The sequence below is a fragment of the Taeniopygia guttata genome, chromosome 2 (genome assembly GCF_048771995.1).
Source record: "Taeniopygia guttata chromosome 2, bTaeGut7.mat, whole genome shotgun sequence".
Lineage (NCBI taxonomy): Eukaryota > Metazoa > Chordata > Aves > Passeriformes > Estrildidae > Taeniopygia > Taeniopygia guttata.
In genome coordinates this window covers 104,753,857-104,772,040 of record NC_133026.1, presented here as the reverse complement: position 1 = coordinate 104,772,040, position 18,184 = coordinate 104,753,857, and the positions used below count along the sequence as shown (strand labels likewise).

The 18,184-nt window shown below is 38.3% G+C and overlaps 1 protein-coding gene across 12 annotated transcripts in view; it reads right to left on the bottom strand.

Annotated features, from left to right (window-relative positions):
* Nucleotides 1–18,184, bottom strand: part of GREB1L (GREB1 like retinoic acid receptor coactivator) — a 132,151-nt gene that overhangs the window by 51,151 nt on the left and 62,816 nt on the right. For 8 of the 12 annotated variants that reach the window (XM_072924558.1, XM_072924559.1, XM_072924556.1 and 5 more), the window contains 3 exons: nt 8,311–8,482; nt 7,829–8,026; nt 626–802 (listed from right to left, as the gene is read on the bottom strand). In XM_072924558.1, coding sequence (XP_072780659.1) covers nt 626–802; nt 7,829–8,026; nt 8,311–8,479 — 544 coding nt within the window. In that variant the 5' untranslated portion in view covers nt 8,480–8,482. The remainder of the gene's footprint in view (nt 1–625; nt 803–7,828; nt 8,027–8,310; nt 8,483–18,184) is intronic. The other 4 variants (XM_072924562.1, XM_030266071.4, XM_030266075.4 and 1 more) reach the window with 1 other exon arrangement.

Genomic DNA, 18,184 nt, shown 5'->3' with positions numbered 1-18,184 from the left:
ATCACTTCTACTAGCTTGTTAAAATATGTACCAGTAGTGACCTAGGCAGGAAATCTAGGTGCAATAGGCCTGTCTTCAATTACCAAGAGGCATTGTTGTACTAAAATTTTAAACTTCATAAATGTAACAGATTATGACATAATTGGGAAAGGCCGGGCAGGGTGTCCCTATGTACTGGGAAGCAACCTGCTCCTAGAACTGCTACTGAGAACAATGACCCTGGTGAAGCCAAGAGCAGAAATCATCCCTTATTAAAAAAAAAATTAAATTATATAGTTAATTTTCAGTACTTGCATGAGCGTATTTCTTTTTAAATGAAAATGCTGTAAGCTCCAGCTGAGATAAAGAGAATATGGATAGCTCACATTTAGAATGCCAGGGCTGCAATTGACTTCTGCCCACACAGAAATCTAAGAGATTCAGTTGTGATTAACTGTGGAATCAGGGACTTGTTTTGTAACGGGCTTTTAATGCAGGTTCATCTACAAATTTGATTTAATGAAGTCAGTCCTCTCCTCAACATATTTCTAATAGAAGGTTATTAGCTGAAATGGCATTAGATAATTTTCAACTGGCTTTCTTTTCCTCTGAATTATTATGGCACAAAGGAAAAAAGATCTCTTACCTAAAAGTGCATTTTTTCCATGATCATCTGGCAAAAACCTCTTGTCAACAGCGCAGACTAGAATGTGCTCAGGAAGGTTGGGAGATTTGGCTCCTACTAACAGGAAGCCTGCTGGGATATCAATTTGCTCCATGCACAGAGATACTAACCGTAAATCCTTGCCTGCTTGACAAAAACCTGCAAAACAAAGCAAAACAAGTGATAACTCTTCAGAAGAATTCGTTTAATTTTCTTTGTTTTATCAGTTACAAAAGCAAATGGGCTTCACAACTTGATGCTATAACTGGAGTTTTAATATATCCTTTTTAAGGGAATAGAGGAAATTGAGATAGCATCTCACCAGAACCACTAGCTGAGAGTTTCAGAGGCAATAGATAACATTATTTTAAATATGCTGAACATATACAGGCATAAAAGAAATGTAAGTGTACAAACATTAGAAATCAAATGGCTCCGAAACCAAACTTTTCAAAAACAATCAAAATAAGAGGATAAGCTTGTGATTTAGTAACAGAAAACAGCTCTTAAAACATACCAAAGATTTTTTTTCCCTTTGCCAATCTTTAGTTTACAGTTTTTTCAAGAGAAACTATTTTGTCTTTGTTGCTTGTAGAAGGCTACCATTGATACACAAACACCATTAAGTAATGCAAATGAATGATAAAAATTGATGACTGAAGTTTAGTAGTGGCTATTAAAAATCATCTTATTGCATTAAAATAATAAAATATTTAATTTTTAAATTCTCTAGATATTTTAGAAATTACATCAAATAAATAATTCATTAGTTTTAGACATGTGAATCACGTTTTCACTAAGTGTCCAGTTGAGTCTCTTGAAGTCTCAGTGGACTGCATGACTCTTAGGTCCCCAGTTAAATTTTTCCCCCACATATGCCCACACATATGCCCAACACAAATACACATATGCCCACAAAATAAGGACATAACATTGCCTCTTGGGCTTCTAATCAATGTAGAGGTAAAGCAGCAAAAATGGGGATCGGAGAGCATTTCTGTTGTTCTATGCCCTGCAGTGAGGTAGCAGACTGGTCATACAAAAGCATAGCAACTCAACCCAAAGCAGTGTCCAGGCTAAATAAACAATACATAAAGAAAATCATAATCACAAAGATGACTGCTAAATTTGAAATTACTGCAATAGCTATTAATACCTATTATTTACACTTGATTTAAATTATTATTCATGTAAATATTATTCATTGTCACAGAAATTTTAAGGAAGAAAAAAAAAAATCCTGGAGAAAGACCATGTGTAAGCATCTGGTAACATAATGTGATCACAGCTTAACCAAAAGCCACCTCAGCCATTAGTGATACGTATATCTGTGCTCTTGGCTCCTGGGCCAAAACCTATAGCAACTTCAGCAAAACTTATGGAAGTTAATGGGTTTTGGTTTTATCTCAGAATTGTAGCTGGCGCAGAGCAAGTACAAAGTGGAATGCACAGAATCAGCTTGCATGAATTTCCTCACAAGCAGCAGCTTGCTGAAAACAGGGTCCAATACACGTTCAGTCTTGTGCCGACACTCGCAATCTGCTGAACCAGTTCTGGGCTGAACGGTTTCTTCAGTTCTTCAACCAGCTCAGTTCCAGCAACAGCTCATGGAAAGCTAGCTTGGATTCAGCCCTCACACACACCTTTTTCCAGGCAATGAATTGAAATGAAACACTTGAAGTTTTCATATATGAATCAGTGGATTATATCAACAACTTACCAATAAAAATGTATGTATGTTTTAGGAGAGAAGCATTAAATCTGCATATTTAAAGTATAATTACTTCTTTTCTGATTAGGTGCCATTTGATTTTAATCTGTTAAATTCTTCTTAAGGTATTAAACATATTGATCATAGTCAAATAGAAAGCCAGGTACCAGGCTAAGTATTATCTAGACTTTTTGATGTAATTTAGAAAGAAACAGTCACAGATAAACCCAGGGGAAAAGTCCCTTACATTCAAAATAAAATTTACTTATTCAAATGTTTATGTCGCTTGGGTATTAAATCCAAAATTTTCAAAACCGACCTTAAATATTTAGGCATTCAGTGAAATCTGAGTAGTTGACATGCTTAGAAACTACCACTTTACATCTAGATTTAAAACAGAAAAATTACCCACTGCTGACAATGTGGGCAAACAGGAAATCTGTAGATAAGGATTATGAAACAGCAAGTGCAGTAAGATTTCAACAGAGATTTAAACCTGTGCTTGTACACAATTAGCTTCCAGCCCAGTCTCTACCTAAAAATGTTCTGGAAATGCCCGGAAGCACAAATAGTGCCCAACAGAAGGCTTTTGAAGGAATTGCTAGCAATAGCAATACTAGCACAAGCAATGTTGTCTGTGTTGTGTGTCAACACAGACTTGCTTTCTGAAGGAGCACACAACATTGAGAAGGGTGAGTATCACATGGGAAGCTTTGAGTCCCTTGGAGTGTTTGAGGGTTTTGATGTTCCAGTGAAGTGAAGCAGCGCCCACAACATCCCAGGTGAAAGGAAAGGCTTTATCTGCACTACGAGTAAAACAACTTCAGCTATGCTTTAAGCACCTGTGTGTCACCATTCTGGATCGGGTCCCAAGGGAGAAGCTACAGAAGAGCCCTAAGAAAAAAACATCTTAACAAGTTTATAAGCACAATTCAGTACCAGCCTGCTATCATGGGAACAGCAGGTTCTCAGCTGAGAGGCTGTAGATCATAATATACTTTATATTTCCCATCATTTAGGATATGTAGGACTGGAGTGTAGAAATGCTGCATCCTACTGAGTCTGCAAACAATACCTATGATTTACCCAGTATCATCTCTTACTTAACCAGTGCTCCCAGACCCCTTGGGTGCTCCCCCCTTCTCCCTCCTTTCACAATCTCTTTTGGCATCCTCCTCTGCTTTGGCTGGCGACATCTCTGGATCAGAGAGGTATGCATGTGCAGACTGGCTGACCAGCACATGCCTCTGTGATGTTCAGCCTGTGAAAAGAGCTATAATTACTTTGCTGCCCCGGGGTAGTTAAGTTTGGGGACACCGATGTCATCCAACCAGCTCCTGAACTTCACAAATCTTGCAGAAATTCACTACCTTTATAATCTCTACCCCTCTACCAGAAACGGCAGAAAGCAGCCACCAGCTCAGAGCTCACAGGCGACTGCCAAAACCTTGTTTTCTGAGGTGGTGAGAAAAATAAACAAGGCTGACACCAAATGGTTTCCTCTGGCTCCCCTTCTGAGAGGGTGAGCAGGGAGAGGGGCAGCACAGACAGACCCTCAGAGCCTCCATGAACTTTTCTCTTGTTCATTGAACAGCTGCCACAGGTGACCAGGGAGGGCTGAGAGCCTGGCCAGGTACAGTCGGGACTTACTTCCACCAGGAGACATGGAAAGGATGCAAATCTGCTCCTGTGCAGTAAAAGGTTTGAATTTTCCTTCAAAGACATGTAGATTATATACTTCAAGAGCCCTTCATTATCCTTCTTTCCCTTGACTTTTAGGGCTGAAAAGCACTCTTTTAAGTTTCTGCTGCTTTTTTAAACTGAATGAGGAAATTCCACCCAAAACATACTGATTGGGAAGCAAGTAACTGACTGTGGGGAGATGAAGGGGGGATTAACCCTCTCCTTGTTACATTGTCTTTTTCTAACTAGCAACCACCACAGAGACCCCAACCTTATTTTCTTTTCTGTTTTGCATTATTTTTGCATTGGTAATTAATTATCTGTTAGAAATAATAACTTCCACATTAGGAAAGACAAGACATAATATCTTGGTACTAGATGAACTTGTGCTGTCAATGTCTAAGACTTAGAACATTTAAAATCTATTTACATTTCATAGCTATTAATTTATAACTGTGCTGGCACCTACATTTCTATGTCAAACAGCAGTAAAACATTTCCTCTAAAGAAGACAGAATGGCACTTTAATTTACTAGTCTACCTTCTATGAAAATCTAAATACAAAGAGAAGAAAATACGAATCAGTGAACCAAACCAGCTTCTCCTTGTGAAATCTTTTATCAACATGCAATTATAAAAAGCAAAAAATCCGAAGCTGAACTGCTGAACTACTAAAAAAACCAAACAGACAACATGTTCTCACAGGATCCCAGCTTTGTTTCAAATAAGGAACAGGCACTTATACTTTGATTAAAGTATATATAAATATCAGGAGCAGTCATCAAAAAATTAAAATCTTAACAGCTTTTACAGACATCTGCATTTCTTTCAAAGAAAATTCACTAGTTTTTGCTTCTGAGAAGCATACTTGCATTCTCCAACATTACTTCATTTAAAGTAACCCAGTCCCATCTTCCTGAAAATGTATCCCCACAGCTGTCAACAAGTACAAGTGCTAGAATCTTCTTAAAAATGAAATTTGTATCTGTCTTCGCTTTCCCCACTGTAAGAAGTAGTTCCCATGTGGGGTACCAGCCCCTTGTTGACCTGTAATAAATGGGGAATTTACATAAGGAATTAGCTTCCAGGAATTACATATGAATTAGGGGTCACTGTCACTCGCTATTGTAACCTCACAGTAACTGATCAGGTGTTAAGTACCTGCTTACCTAATTGCTTCTGAAAGTACCTTGGCCTTTCTTTAAGCATCAGGTAAATTGAGGATTTGCTAACAAAAGAAAGGTGATACTATTGTGTTTCCCACAGCTTGCATAGAATGTTATTCCACAAATTAGAAGCAGCCTCTTTTAAAGCTACAGCAAGCAAGTGTTTCAGAACAGCTTCTTGATAATGCAAGAATTTTGCTGGCTATTTGAGGTACCCGGATGAAAACAAATACATTTTTTTTTAAACCCTATTTTGATGGAAATTTTAGTTACAATAAATTGTGTTGTGGAGGAAAGAAACCAAAACAAACCCCCAAAGCCCCTGAAAATAAATTAATTTCTTTCATGACTAATAGCAAGGCTCAGTGACAAATACAGTTGCTCTTTCCAATAGGCTAAGAAGAAAATTAAGACATCTAATACTAGCTGAGAAAGAATCTCCAACAAACTCACTCGTGAGGCACTTATTTTTGTTTAGCTGACAACTAAAGGCATTAAGATCTACTTTCTGCACCCATGTGACCGACAAATGCATCTGAACAAAAGAACAAGTCACCACAGAAAATAATATGATGGTTATGGCACACATCCTGAATTCTGGAAAAGCAAACAGCACAAATACCTTAAATGGAAAAAGATTTTATCCCACCTAATCCAAAAGGTGGGAAATCGGTTTGACAGCAAGCAGAGCTATGAACTGCAGGCTCTAGTACCAGTATTTTGCTCTTGGATAAGCAACTGAATACACGCTTAGTTTAAAGTATTCAAATACAGTGAGTTCAAATGGTCTATCAGTATTGTTTAACATCTTCATAATGTTATTTACCTTTGCAATTAAAAAGTAAGATAAGGGATGCAAACAATGGCAGTGATCCTGTCTTACATCTCTGGAAGGCATACACATGAGATGAAAGATGAGCTATCAGATTAGTATCTTGTTGAGACAGGATCTGCAGTGCGAATGTTTGGGAACCAGGGCATTTTAAACAATTAGTATTTGGAAAAAAAAATCTGTTTTCCTTTCCTTTTCCAGATACAAAAATACTGCTCTCATAAATTGGTTCCTTGAGAACATCTAAAAGTAAGGCAGATTTTATAAACCCAGAATGGTAAACTTAAAAATTAGTAATGAACAACCCTAAAATTCTGCAGCTGTAACACATGAAACTTTCTTCTGGAGTGCTTTGATCTTAAAAGCCTTATGGATAAACATCAAAACACAAAACTGCCCCTGAAAGGTCAATTTTTCCCAGGACACACTAAGTTTAATATTACATACATATAATATGTGAAGTCAAAAAGGTACTGCTCCTGCTCTCCACAGGAGATTTTGCAGATTTTATTGATACTTGTCCTCAAATGAGAACATTTTCCTAGGAATACATAATTTTATACTTTCTCCTTCCCTCCTCCTTCAAATTTACAAGCCTTCAAAGAACAGAAAACCACACTTCTGTGTGAATAACGAATTCTCCCAACAGTATTCCCCATCTTTTCACAGTAGCCAGCCAGCCCTTCTGTTCTTTGTGCGACAGCGAAGGGGCAGTATGCTGTTACAGAGGGTAAACATGCTCCTGTGAGCTGCACTTGGAAGTGGAAAAGGCAAAGATGACAACACATGCCACTAACACCCGTCCACCCAGAAATGTCAAAGAATTACCAGCGATTCGTCCTTACTTCTATCACTTCATATAACCAATAGATACTTCAGTAAGGTGCCAAACCATTTAGCAAATTACAGCTTTCGATGAACTGTGCACAAGGAATTTCATGATTCAGGGGGATATTGAATAAAATGTCAAAAAGGGCATTTGGACCTGGTGGGAACAGCTCTTGTTTTCAGGTGTCTGAAGTCAGCAGGGAGATGTTTTAACAAGAAGCACATCTGATAATTATGAGTAGATCTTCTTTTTTTAAAGAAGTTAAACCTTCAGAATAGAACAATTTTGGGATAAGATGAACTAATCATATCCATTTATCTTAGGCCAAGTAGGTACATGCATAATTATCTGGTTCTTTCTTTAACACATTTAAACCCAAACAAATATAGTATGGTCAACAATTTTGCTCATCTTGGGCAACAACAAATCAGGACAGCTCAGGGTAAGGAAGCAATGGCCAGCAGGCACACAGGGAAGACAAGACAGACAAGTTTCCACTACCAACCTTGTTATCACCTCAGCAGCAGAAAGTACACTAAGTGTCCTCCCCATTTTCTTTCCCCAAACTCTTCTGTCTACCCATGGAAGCAACTAAATCCAGCTTTGCCAATGTTTCTGAGAATCATTCAGGGATAGATTGAGAACAGGACATATTGATGCCAACTCAGATAACCTCTTTGAGGACAGTGAATGTTTGTGAAAACCAGACAAAACAGACAAAAAAGGGCTTTCAGAAACTAATTATGTGCCACAGCCAGTCCTCCACACTGCCTTCAAATGATACATTAAACTTTATGTTCTCAAAGAAGTCCCTCCAATCCATATTTTGTCAGATCTACAGCTTTGACTATAAACTGTATTTTCAGACTTTCTAGCTGAAGAATTTGTAACTGCAGAGAGTGCACATAATCATTAGAATCATACAGTAGTGAAGATCATACAGTAAAAAAAAAAGGATACCAACCATCAGTAGTGCAAGACCCTTCTGGGGCAGGTTTTTGCGAGTATGGGATTGGTGGACTACTTGAATCTGACATGTCTTCGTCCTCTTCTTCATCTTCCATTTCATTAACAGTTTGGTTGGTAGAAAAGTCCAGGTTTCCATTTTGTGAATAGCGATGTACTAACTCTTTATCCAGCTCTTCTACCTTTGGCTTCACATCTGAAGAATAAAAATACAAAAAATAACAAAATATAGTAAAAATAAAAATAACCTAGAGAATTAAACTTTTCAACAGTATCTCCTTTTAATATAACACTTATCTCCTTTTAAAATAACCACTATGCCATTCTTTCCCCTTAATGACACCCAAGATTCAGATTTTGTCACACAATGAACTGCTGCGCAGTTTCTGCTTTTTTATTTATTTATTTATTTATTTTTAATTTTAATAAAACACACCCCACCCTTTTCACACACAGAAAAACAACTGAATTGTGCCATACTTTCATGGTTACCTTCCGGCAAGAAAGGAGGCTGGTCTGGATCCAGGTAGAGCTGTGAGAAGATTGGCCGTGGGACAACGCTGCTACATCTTAGAGAAGCTTCTATGGAGTTATGAAGAGCTTCTTCAAAACGGGCAGATTTTAATTGCCCTGCATATGAATTCCCCATGATCTAAAAGCACAAAGGAAACAGCTGATAAGGGGATGGGAATGTCCATGCACAGAGAATTTACAAATGAAGACAGAGATCTTACTATCATGCATGACAGGGATATGAAGTTAGCAAGAAAATATGCTGTGCAAACAACATCTCTAAGTAGCACTACACATTCACGTTTCTCTCTCAATCTGGCAGACTGCATCCTTCTGTTCCACTAAGCTTTTAGCACATCTCCAACACACTGCTCTGTGTCTTCTGAGTACACAGCCACTCAACAGCCTCAAAAACTTGCCTGGTATAAAAAAAATTAATGGAGGTTAGATAAAATCGTCATTATTTGCGGTTTTTTAGGATATTCAGGGTAGAATGCAGAAGGGTACATAACAAAAAAAAAAAAATTAAAAATCAAGTTTGGCTTCATCAGTTTTTGCCAGAGTATGTTTACACGATTTTTCACTTGTCAGTATGCCATTTTTTAGAGAAAAACTTTACACAAATACATCCAGTAACTTGAATTTTTGCTCTTCCTCATATTGGAAGGTCAATTTTTCTGTCTTTTCAGAATCTCTTCACCTTCTGTCTTCAATGTAATATTACCATTTACATGCAGTCTGACTTATCAAAGGATCTAATTATAACAAAAGATATATGTAAAAAAACACAGAAATAAGTGACTTCTAAACCACATGCAGCAAATGCAGTAAAATGCCTTTATTTGAAATTATGCTTTACACTCATAGAGTGATAACAACAATTTAAACATCTGCTTAACAATTAATATTTCTGTTTATATCGATGATGAACTTAGGAACTTAATTAAATATTCAAGCACAAACAGACCTGTAGATCATTTCTTCTTGGATGGCATCACACAGCCCAAAGACTGGTACATTTGTGCACCCAGCACTGGGATACGGACACTCAAATTTAAACATTTAGTAGAAGGGTGGCCATGGAAGGTTTTAAAATGAGCTAAGGGAGACTCACTGAAATATGAAATTTTCCACTTTGCTAGATCATTATACCAAATGACATTTGTTCCAAAGAAACAGCAGTCTAAAATTTTCCAACATTCAGAACAAAAGCGTGAACTTTCAGAGAAATGTATTTCAACAGAGAAAAGTTTTCCCCAGCTAAATCAACATACAGAAAAGTATAAAACCTTATAACATTATCTTTGTACTTCCCCTCACTAGATGTCACCTAGTCCTACAAACAGGAAGAGACCTTGGCCAAGAAGATAAGTTGGCATTTTGAAAACCTATAGTTCCACTCCTGCTTTATCACTGGGTTGCTCAAGGTCCTCAGGGCCACCTGTAAAAGGGAAATAATCATGACAGCCACTTCCAGCAGCCTTTGAGGTCTGCTGGTGTAGACAAATATCTAAGAGCTCATTATTACTACACTACTGGATACACAAGCGTGAAACAAATCAAATTACTCACCTCTAACCTGGGAGACAGGGTCAGTTCCCTGTTCAGAGTTTTTATGCAGCTTAGGGGAAAAAAATTCCCCATCTCTGATTTAGACTGGCTTTTAATAAATTTTGTGGCAACTACAGTTCTCCATGCCAACCAGAGACAATACCAGATAAAAAACCATTTCTTAACCTGACACATTCTGCTATTTTAAGCAGTGAAATACCTAAGATATGTAGAGTCTCTTTTCCCTTCTATATGTTTTCATTAAATTTGGAAATGGTAGGGACTGTGTACAAACACAAAACTACAAAGTATGTTAGGGAGAAAGCTACACCGAAGCAGTATTAAGGCTGCAGTAAGCTAAAGCCTGTCAGGTGCCTTTGAAAAAAAGAATTTATGGAAATCGGCTAAGTGACTGAAATACTTATTTTACTGAAATCAGTGATGATACTTCCATAAATACAAGTGAAATCAGCTCAGACTATTATTAAATTTCATGCAATAAAATTTAATTTCTGTGCTATTTATGTCAGTTATGATGTGCTTAAGATAAGTTTTCAGGAATGCATTCAAATTAAAAGACTTTCATTAGAACACCATAACGAAATAAATCAACCTTTGTGAATCAGAAAATTTGCAATTCCCACAGCACAACACCTGCGTGAAGTCTGTTCATTCTCCGTGTTTTCTACAGCCTACCTGTTGTATAAAATCTATAACAACTATTTTAATTTTGATGGAACTAATAATAAAGCATAGGACACACACATATCAAAAATGCTGGTAATTTGATTTGCTTCCCTGGCATCTATACAAGGAGATTTGCCTGTGGAAGGAGATTGTCACAGATTTACCAGAGAAATGGTTAATGGTTAATGTTACCAGAGGATGTTTCTAGGTTGCCAAGAGAAAACAAGATTGTTGGTGGAAATGCCAAGGAAAGGAAAGTTCGGGGAGCCCAGCTTGTGTGAGTTCTGGTCCTGCAGCGTGAGGCAGAGCAGGAGGATGTGCCAGGATGTGCCTGGGCAAGATGGGCAGGTCCTGCTGGGCTGCGGCTGAGGAAGCTGGGAGCCCTGGAGAACAGCATGGGGCAGCTATTTCCTAACACTGCCCGAGGCCATTAGGGCAGCTGGGCCTCATTTGGAGTTCAATGGAGCTGGGGAGGGGAGGTGGCAGGACCCTCCAGCAGTGAGCTGCTGCCGGCTTGAGGCTGTGCTTGATCCAGCCTCCCCGAAGGCCAGGAGCACCAATTCAGGGGAGTAACTCCTCAGTGTGTCTGCACTTAATTCTACCCCTAAATGCCTGGTGTAATTAGGAAATGGTTAATTCTCCTCCTCGCAGTGTAAAAGGGAGGGAGCCTCCAGCGAGCACACCTCAGCAGTGGCAGAGAGGGAGAATGTGCTTTAAATGGACTCCAGTGTGCTGAGGGGGCTTGAGGTGGCAGCAGAGCCCGGAGGAAAAATAAATTGATGGAATTTATTTTAGGGAGGCAAAAAACCCAACCAACCAACCAACCAACCAAACCAAACCACCAAAACCGAAGAACATTTCTCTTATTACGACATGTATCTGTCATATCTGCATTTAAATATGACCAAAGCCAATCGTTTAACATAACTAAATTACTGTTCATTGTTAAAAAAGTTACCCAAAAAATATATCTATCATTAATATATGAGGTCATTTGGTAAAAAAAAACCACCAACAACCCCTCTTGTTTTTCATAGTGAAATTAAGATAATGTTTTCTTAAAATTCTGCCCATCTGATGCATCAGTGAGCTCGGCACGATGTGGGAAAGACATTCCATTGCTGAATTCAGCTGAGCTGATCTGACACAGTGGCTGAGAAAACAGAGCTGGACTTGACTCAGGAGCTCCTCCCTGATCTCACAAACCTGTTTTGATGCTGCCAACTCTGGCACATCAGGGCTGACCCTCGTGTCCATTGTTCCACACCCAGCAACATGGCATGGAACTCTGCTGGAGCCTTACCTCGTACACCAAGAGGTTTCCAGTGGGCAGGAGGTTTGATGAGAGAGTAAATAATCATTTCCATATCTACAGTTAGCACACAAATTGTAGCTAGCTCAGCACAGAACTGGTTAGATCCCAGCAGTGAGCAATCTGCACATCTCTAATTCAGTATTCCAGCCTCACCTTTCACCTGCACCACTGGATGGATGCTACTGTAATTCTTAAGTTGCCTATGTCTCTTGGCAACCTTTTGAAGTCTGTTTTGGATTGAACTCTACAGAATGTTAGTATGTGCAAAGTGTATGTGTATTTTAGCTGCTATACTTTTTCCCTCCCCACCACCCTACCAAGGAAGAAGGTTCAATTTGACAACACTCCTAAGGTTTCCCCTCTACCTCAACAACTTTTTCACTGTACACAGATGAATTTTGTTCAATTTCCTTAAAACTTACTATGGGGATTAGAAGACATTATCAAAACTGAATAATTTCAAAATTAAATCTGAAAAAAAACATGAAATAATAGGGGGATTTCCTAAAATTTAGATCACCCCCACCTCCAGGCTCTATCACTCTCAGTGTTCTTCTCTGTAAAGATTCAGATACTAAGGAACCACCCAACACATCTCCATTGCTGCTGTGCTTCTTCAAAGTAAATTTCCTAGACACACTTCAAGTCTTCTCTGCAGTGGCCCATCACTGAACTACAGGATTAACCATGAGATTTGCTGGTGTGAAAACTGCCTTAAAACAGAACTGGAAGGCAGCCCTCACATTTCCTTACATCTGTCTCCTTACAAAGACACATGAACAAGGCAATTGTGAAATTCCTCTAACCCGCCCACAGGTAATGGAGGATTATTGTTATAGTTTTAAATAAAACAATTAATATGGGCATTCATTGTGGAAAGCAAAACTACAATTACCATGAGCTTCTATCGAAGTTGACAGAAATGGAAATAACAAAAGCAAAATTTCAAAGAGAATTGATTTTAACACAGCATCACTTCACTGTGATGGACTCAGGGAAATTCTAATCCCACTTTCAAACCCAGAAACTGAATTTACGAAAAGGCCTTGTCAATTCAAGCAAAGAATCTTGTTCCATGTGGTCACCCAGGTTTCAAAAGATCTGTGCGGAAACATGACATGGGATGTTTGAGAAAAAACAGAGCCCAGGTCCAGCAGTGTGTAAGTACAGTAAACACTACCCACTTTTAGATAGAAAAAAGGGTGACTGTGCTTCTTTACATTAAAAAAAAAAAGTCACCTCTGAAAAGTGGATCATGACTCAATAACTCTTGGGAGCCAGACTGCACATTGAGTTGAAGGCTCTGCTAGTAAAAATATAATCAGATCATTCAGTACACCAGATACCACATATTTGGCCTCCAGGTGGGTCATGACCCCAGAGACTTTAAAGGAGAGGAACTGAGCTGGAGGATGAGGGAGGGGGTGAATGTTGTTGTTATGGCTTAAAGCAATTTCACAATTACCTGATAGTGAATGATGAATCTGATGCAAACACCCTCCATTAAGTCAGCTCTATCAAGTCCTTACTTTGTGTTTAACCTAATAATGTAATTGTGTTCTCCAAAACACATAATCTGGCTTCTGATCTGGCCTACCCCACAAAGAAGTTTCTCTTCAAAGGAAAAGAAAGCAAGTTCCTCCACAAAGGCATTGCCAGGCCCAGCACAGCTTCTGTATCTCAAAGGGTTATCTCAGGCAAAGAGAGACCAGGCATCTATTCGTGCTGCAGAATAACTGAACTGGTTGTTTCAGGTACAGCTAGTGTTTTTGATTGTTTACATCATTCTTAGTCATGTTCTGGGAGTATTATTTTTCCCTTGAGAGCATCACTAGGATGTACCCTGAACATGCATACAGCAGAAAGAATGTCAGGCAATAATGACAATAACAAATATATACAGTCACTAAAAGGGCAGACTTCAAAGTCAAAAGTTTATGTACAGCATCAACTGCAGCATTCAGTGGGGAAGACTTATGTGTGACTCAAAACAAGATTGTAAGGTGGAGCAGAAGCCTTACTTCATAACCATTGTAAGACCTCCTTTCCCCCCGCCCCCCACCACAGCCTTTTCAAGGTCTTGAGATTCTCAGCCTGTTTTGTCTTCATTAGGGATATTCAAACTCAACTGTTTGAGAGCTTACAAAGAGTTTACAATCTTATGTAGCAAGTGACAGATAACTCATTTGCAATGTCTTTCAAGAAAAATGAATTATTAGTTTGGATTTACCCTATTTACAGTGCAGTTTCCTCTCATCTTTATTTCTCATTTTATTTTTAAGAAAATATTGTTTGCATCCAATACCATTTAGAGTCTCATCTTTCAGTCTAATGTTGCCATTACTGTGTGAAAGTAATGGGAAGGATCAAGAACACGTATTTTTTCCTCACGAGGTTATTTCTCTTATTGCATAACTAATGGTATCTGTACTTGGAGTATTGCATCAGATTATCTGGGATTTGGACAATTCCTTGGATAGAGACAGAAAAATGCATATACTACAGAGCCACATGCAGGATGGTGGAAGAGGGCAGCTGTCTCCCCACAACATTAAACAGAAAGCAAATTACAAGTGGTCTTAATATAGAGGCTGCTATGCCCTTACTGCTCCATCCCTTCCACCCCAAGACTTTTTCTACAGGCCTCAGGAATAGCTCACAAAACAATAAACATACTAAAGGTAAAATTAACACCTGGATGCAGGATGGTGTTACTAAGTTGAACTCACATGAATGAAGGTATCAGCTTCAAATCACCCCCAAGTGATTTAAAGCAAAAATTAGGTCTGAATTGCAGTTTTAGAAATTTGGTGACCTGGGAGTTTTCAGCTTCACAGAATAAACCAGCAGTGATGTAACACTGAGGCTAGCAAAGGAAAACAACCAAAAAATAGCAACTGAAACACCATCTCATCTCTTTAACCTCAAGCTTGAAATGTTTCTTTAGTTCTTTTTAATGATGTTATCCACTGAGCTGTGCACACAAAGAGCCATTTACAGCCACGATCAAACACAGAATACACTGAGAGGCACAATGGTACAGAAGTCACTGCAAGCTGAGCTCAAGTCAAGTTTTACAAAATGGCACTGGCTTTACTTTTCTCTAGGTTATGGAAAAAAAATTGCTGTATTCTAGATAGGTTAAACTCTTACAGCACAGTGAGAGGAAAACTGGTGCAGCCAGTGCACCAACACACTCCTCTAGTGAGGACTGAGGTGATTTAAGATTAAGCATGTTCCAAGCTTCACTTGATGTGATTTCCTCAAAAAACAGATGCAAAAAGCAGATGATGGAAAGCATATAAAAGTTTTCAGGAGTTAATTATGTGGATTTGGCCTAATGTGACTGCAAAGCTTTTGGAGTCTTTTCAAATGATGTTATGAAATGGGCAGATAAGTTACTGTGGAGGTTTTGTAGGGTTTTCTAAATAAATTAGCAGAAGATGGAACAAATCCTTTTATGCTGCAGGAACCTTTCACAGTATACATAGGAAAAAGAACATTACTATGCACGCTTAACAAAAGGGATACACTTCTCTTTCAATAGAAAAACCTTCAGGTGGGAATAAAAAGGTTATCAACCTACAAACATTGCTTTTGATTTTGAAGTTTAGATATTGTTAAAAGACTTCAGTATTTTAAAAGGTGTATATGCTCACACAGTCTTGGCAGGGATGGCACAAATAAATCACCAAGGAGCAGTTCTGAAAACCTCAGCCTGCTTCCTTAAAACGTGCATGCTACTACATAGCTTTCCCCACTTATGTTTTCTGTCCTAAATCAACAGGACTATTAACCACATTATTAATGTCGGTTCAATACAACCAAATCAGCAATGATTCTCAATCCTAGCTATAGGATCAAGGCATATTTTTGCTGTGTAATTTTGATTTTGCAATTAGTTGCAGACATGAATTACAATTTATTCTTCTAACAACCTGGCGTGTTCACATAGTCAGGTAGTTATGTTTGAATCACCTCTGTGCCCAGCAAGATCATAGAGCAGATCCTCCTGGAAACTATGCCAAAGCACACAGAAAATAAGGAGGTGACTGTTGACAACCAACACAGCTTCACTAAGGACAAATTGTGCTGAAAATTTAGTAATCTTCTATAATGGGGTAAGAGTGGTGGGAAGGGATCCCATAAGGAAGGATCTCACAGGCTTAAGAAGTGGTCCCATGAAAATGTCATGAAGGTCCTGCTCATGGGCTGGGACAACCCCAGACCTAAATACAGCTGGATGGGGAATGGACTGAGAGCAGCCCTGAGCAGGACTTTGGGGTGCTGGTTGACAAGAAGAGCAACGTGACCCAGCCATGTGCACTTGCAGCCCAGAAGGCCAACCACATCCTGCTCCGTCAAAGCAGCATGGCCAGCAGGCCAAGGGAGGTGATTCTGCCCCTCTGCTCTGGTGAGACCCCATCTGCAGTGCTGCATGCAGCTCTGGGGTTTCCATCATACTAAGAATGATGTAAACCTGCTGGAGCAGGTCCAGAGGAGGGCCATGAATATGATTAGATGGCTGGAGCACCTCTTCTGTGAGAAGAGGCTGTAAGAATTTAGGCTGTTGAGCCTGGAGAAGAGAAAGCTCCAGGCAGACCTCCAGTGCCCAGGAGAAAGCTGGAGAGGGACTTCTGACAAGGACAAGGAGGGATAGAACAAGGGGAAATGGCTTTAAGCTGAAAGAAGATAGATTTACAGTAAGTATTAGGAAGAAATTCTTCACTGTGAGGGTGGTGAGGCTCTGGGGTTGGAACTAGATGGTCTTGAAGGTCCCTTCCAACTCAACCCATTCTATGATGCTATGAATTAATTTAGCTACCACTCTTAATAACACAGCAGATAAAATAAATAGTATAGTACATACATAGTATGTAAGCAATTAACATGATAAAATAAATACAAGTTTGTTCCTCAAATAATGTATTCAAAATCAGTAACTGTTCCCAAAGCCAATACTTTGAAACTCTGTAATTTTTATATACTTTTCATATACATAAGTGTTTAGTCATCCACTAACAACATATATTCTATTATTACACAGATCTTATTATCAGTTATTAGCTAACAACTATATTTACTAATTACCAATTCAACTATTAAGAAGCATTAGAGATATAGAATCTGTTTATGTAGTTTACAAAAATCTATGGAGTAAACTATCTTCTCAAATGCACCCACAAATTTAAAGCTTTGCTTCTAATGAAGATTTAATGTTCATTTCAACAGAACACTGTCTAATATTCCACCATAAAAAAAAATTAATAACTGGGAAGCTCAGTGAATGATCTTTCTAAATAAACACAGGTCTATGCTTGTCAACAATTTTAATGCTGGGAATTATCAATAATTGCTGACTTTTATGAAGTTGGACTGTGCCTTATGGCTTTGCACAGCTTAATATATTATACATTTATGCATTTAAATTCTTGTAAATCCTTAGGCCACTGGGCTCCAAATGTTAAATTTTAAACATCACAGCTTATGCTAATTATTTATTGTAGGAAGACGGTACCATTTGCATAGGAACTTATGTGTGACATTTTTAAAGACCGCTCACCAAGATGACACTACTTGATTGGAAACAGTAAAAAAAAAAAAAAAAATCACTATTAAGGTACAGAAAATAGAAGCTAAAATGTAATCCATTTTGACACATCTCAATATCAGAATGTACAGCATTAAAAAGAAAATCCTTAGTAAAGATAATTTTAGACATGTGTATCTACAATAAAAGTGGTTTTCTCCTGTTCTTTTCCTCCTTTTTTAAAAAAAGTTTTCTCATGTGAAAGTGCTGCCTAATAAGAGAGGAGAGAATATTTTTATTGCCAAGAAATATAAACAGATCACTATTAATTTTGCAAAGATATTAGTGGTTTTAAGAGTTCTCAGTTCTTGAAACACATACAAACTGACACTAATAAAAATAAAACTTTCTGAATAATAGGCATAATGGTAATACAGGCTTCATTGGCTCTTAAAACTTTCCACAGAAAGATGAACCAATTCTTCACAAATACCCACTTAATACTTTATTTTTCCATTGTATTCATCTTATCTGATCCATGTTCTGGTTCCTGACAGCTGCAACAGGCTAAAAATAAAGCCCTGGAGTAAAACTTTGTTGACTTCAACTTTTCCTTTGCTGCAAGCAAACATTTTTCCTCCCATGAAGTTGGCAGAGCTGGAGATGTACCATGGCACTTCTTCAAATATGCAACTTGAAAGTAATTTCAGGATTACCAATATAAAAAAAAAAAAAAAAAAAAGAAAAAAGAAAAAGTC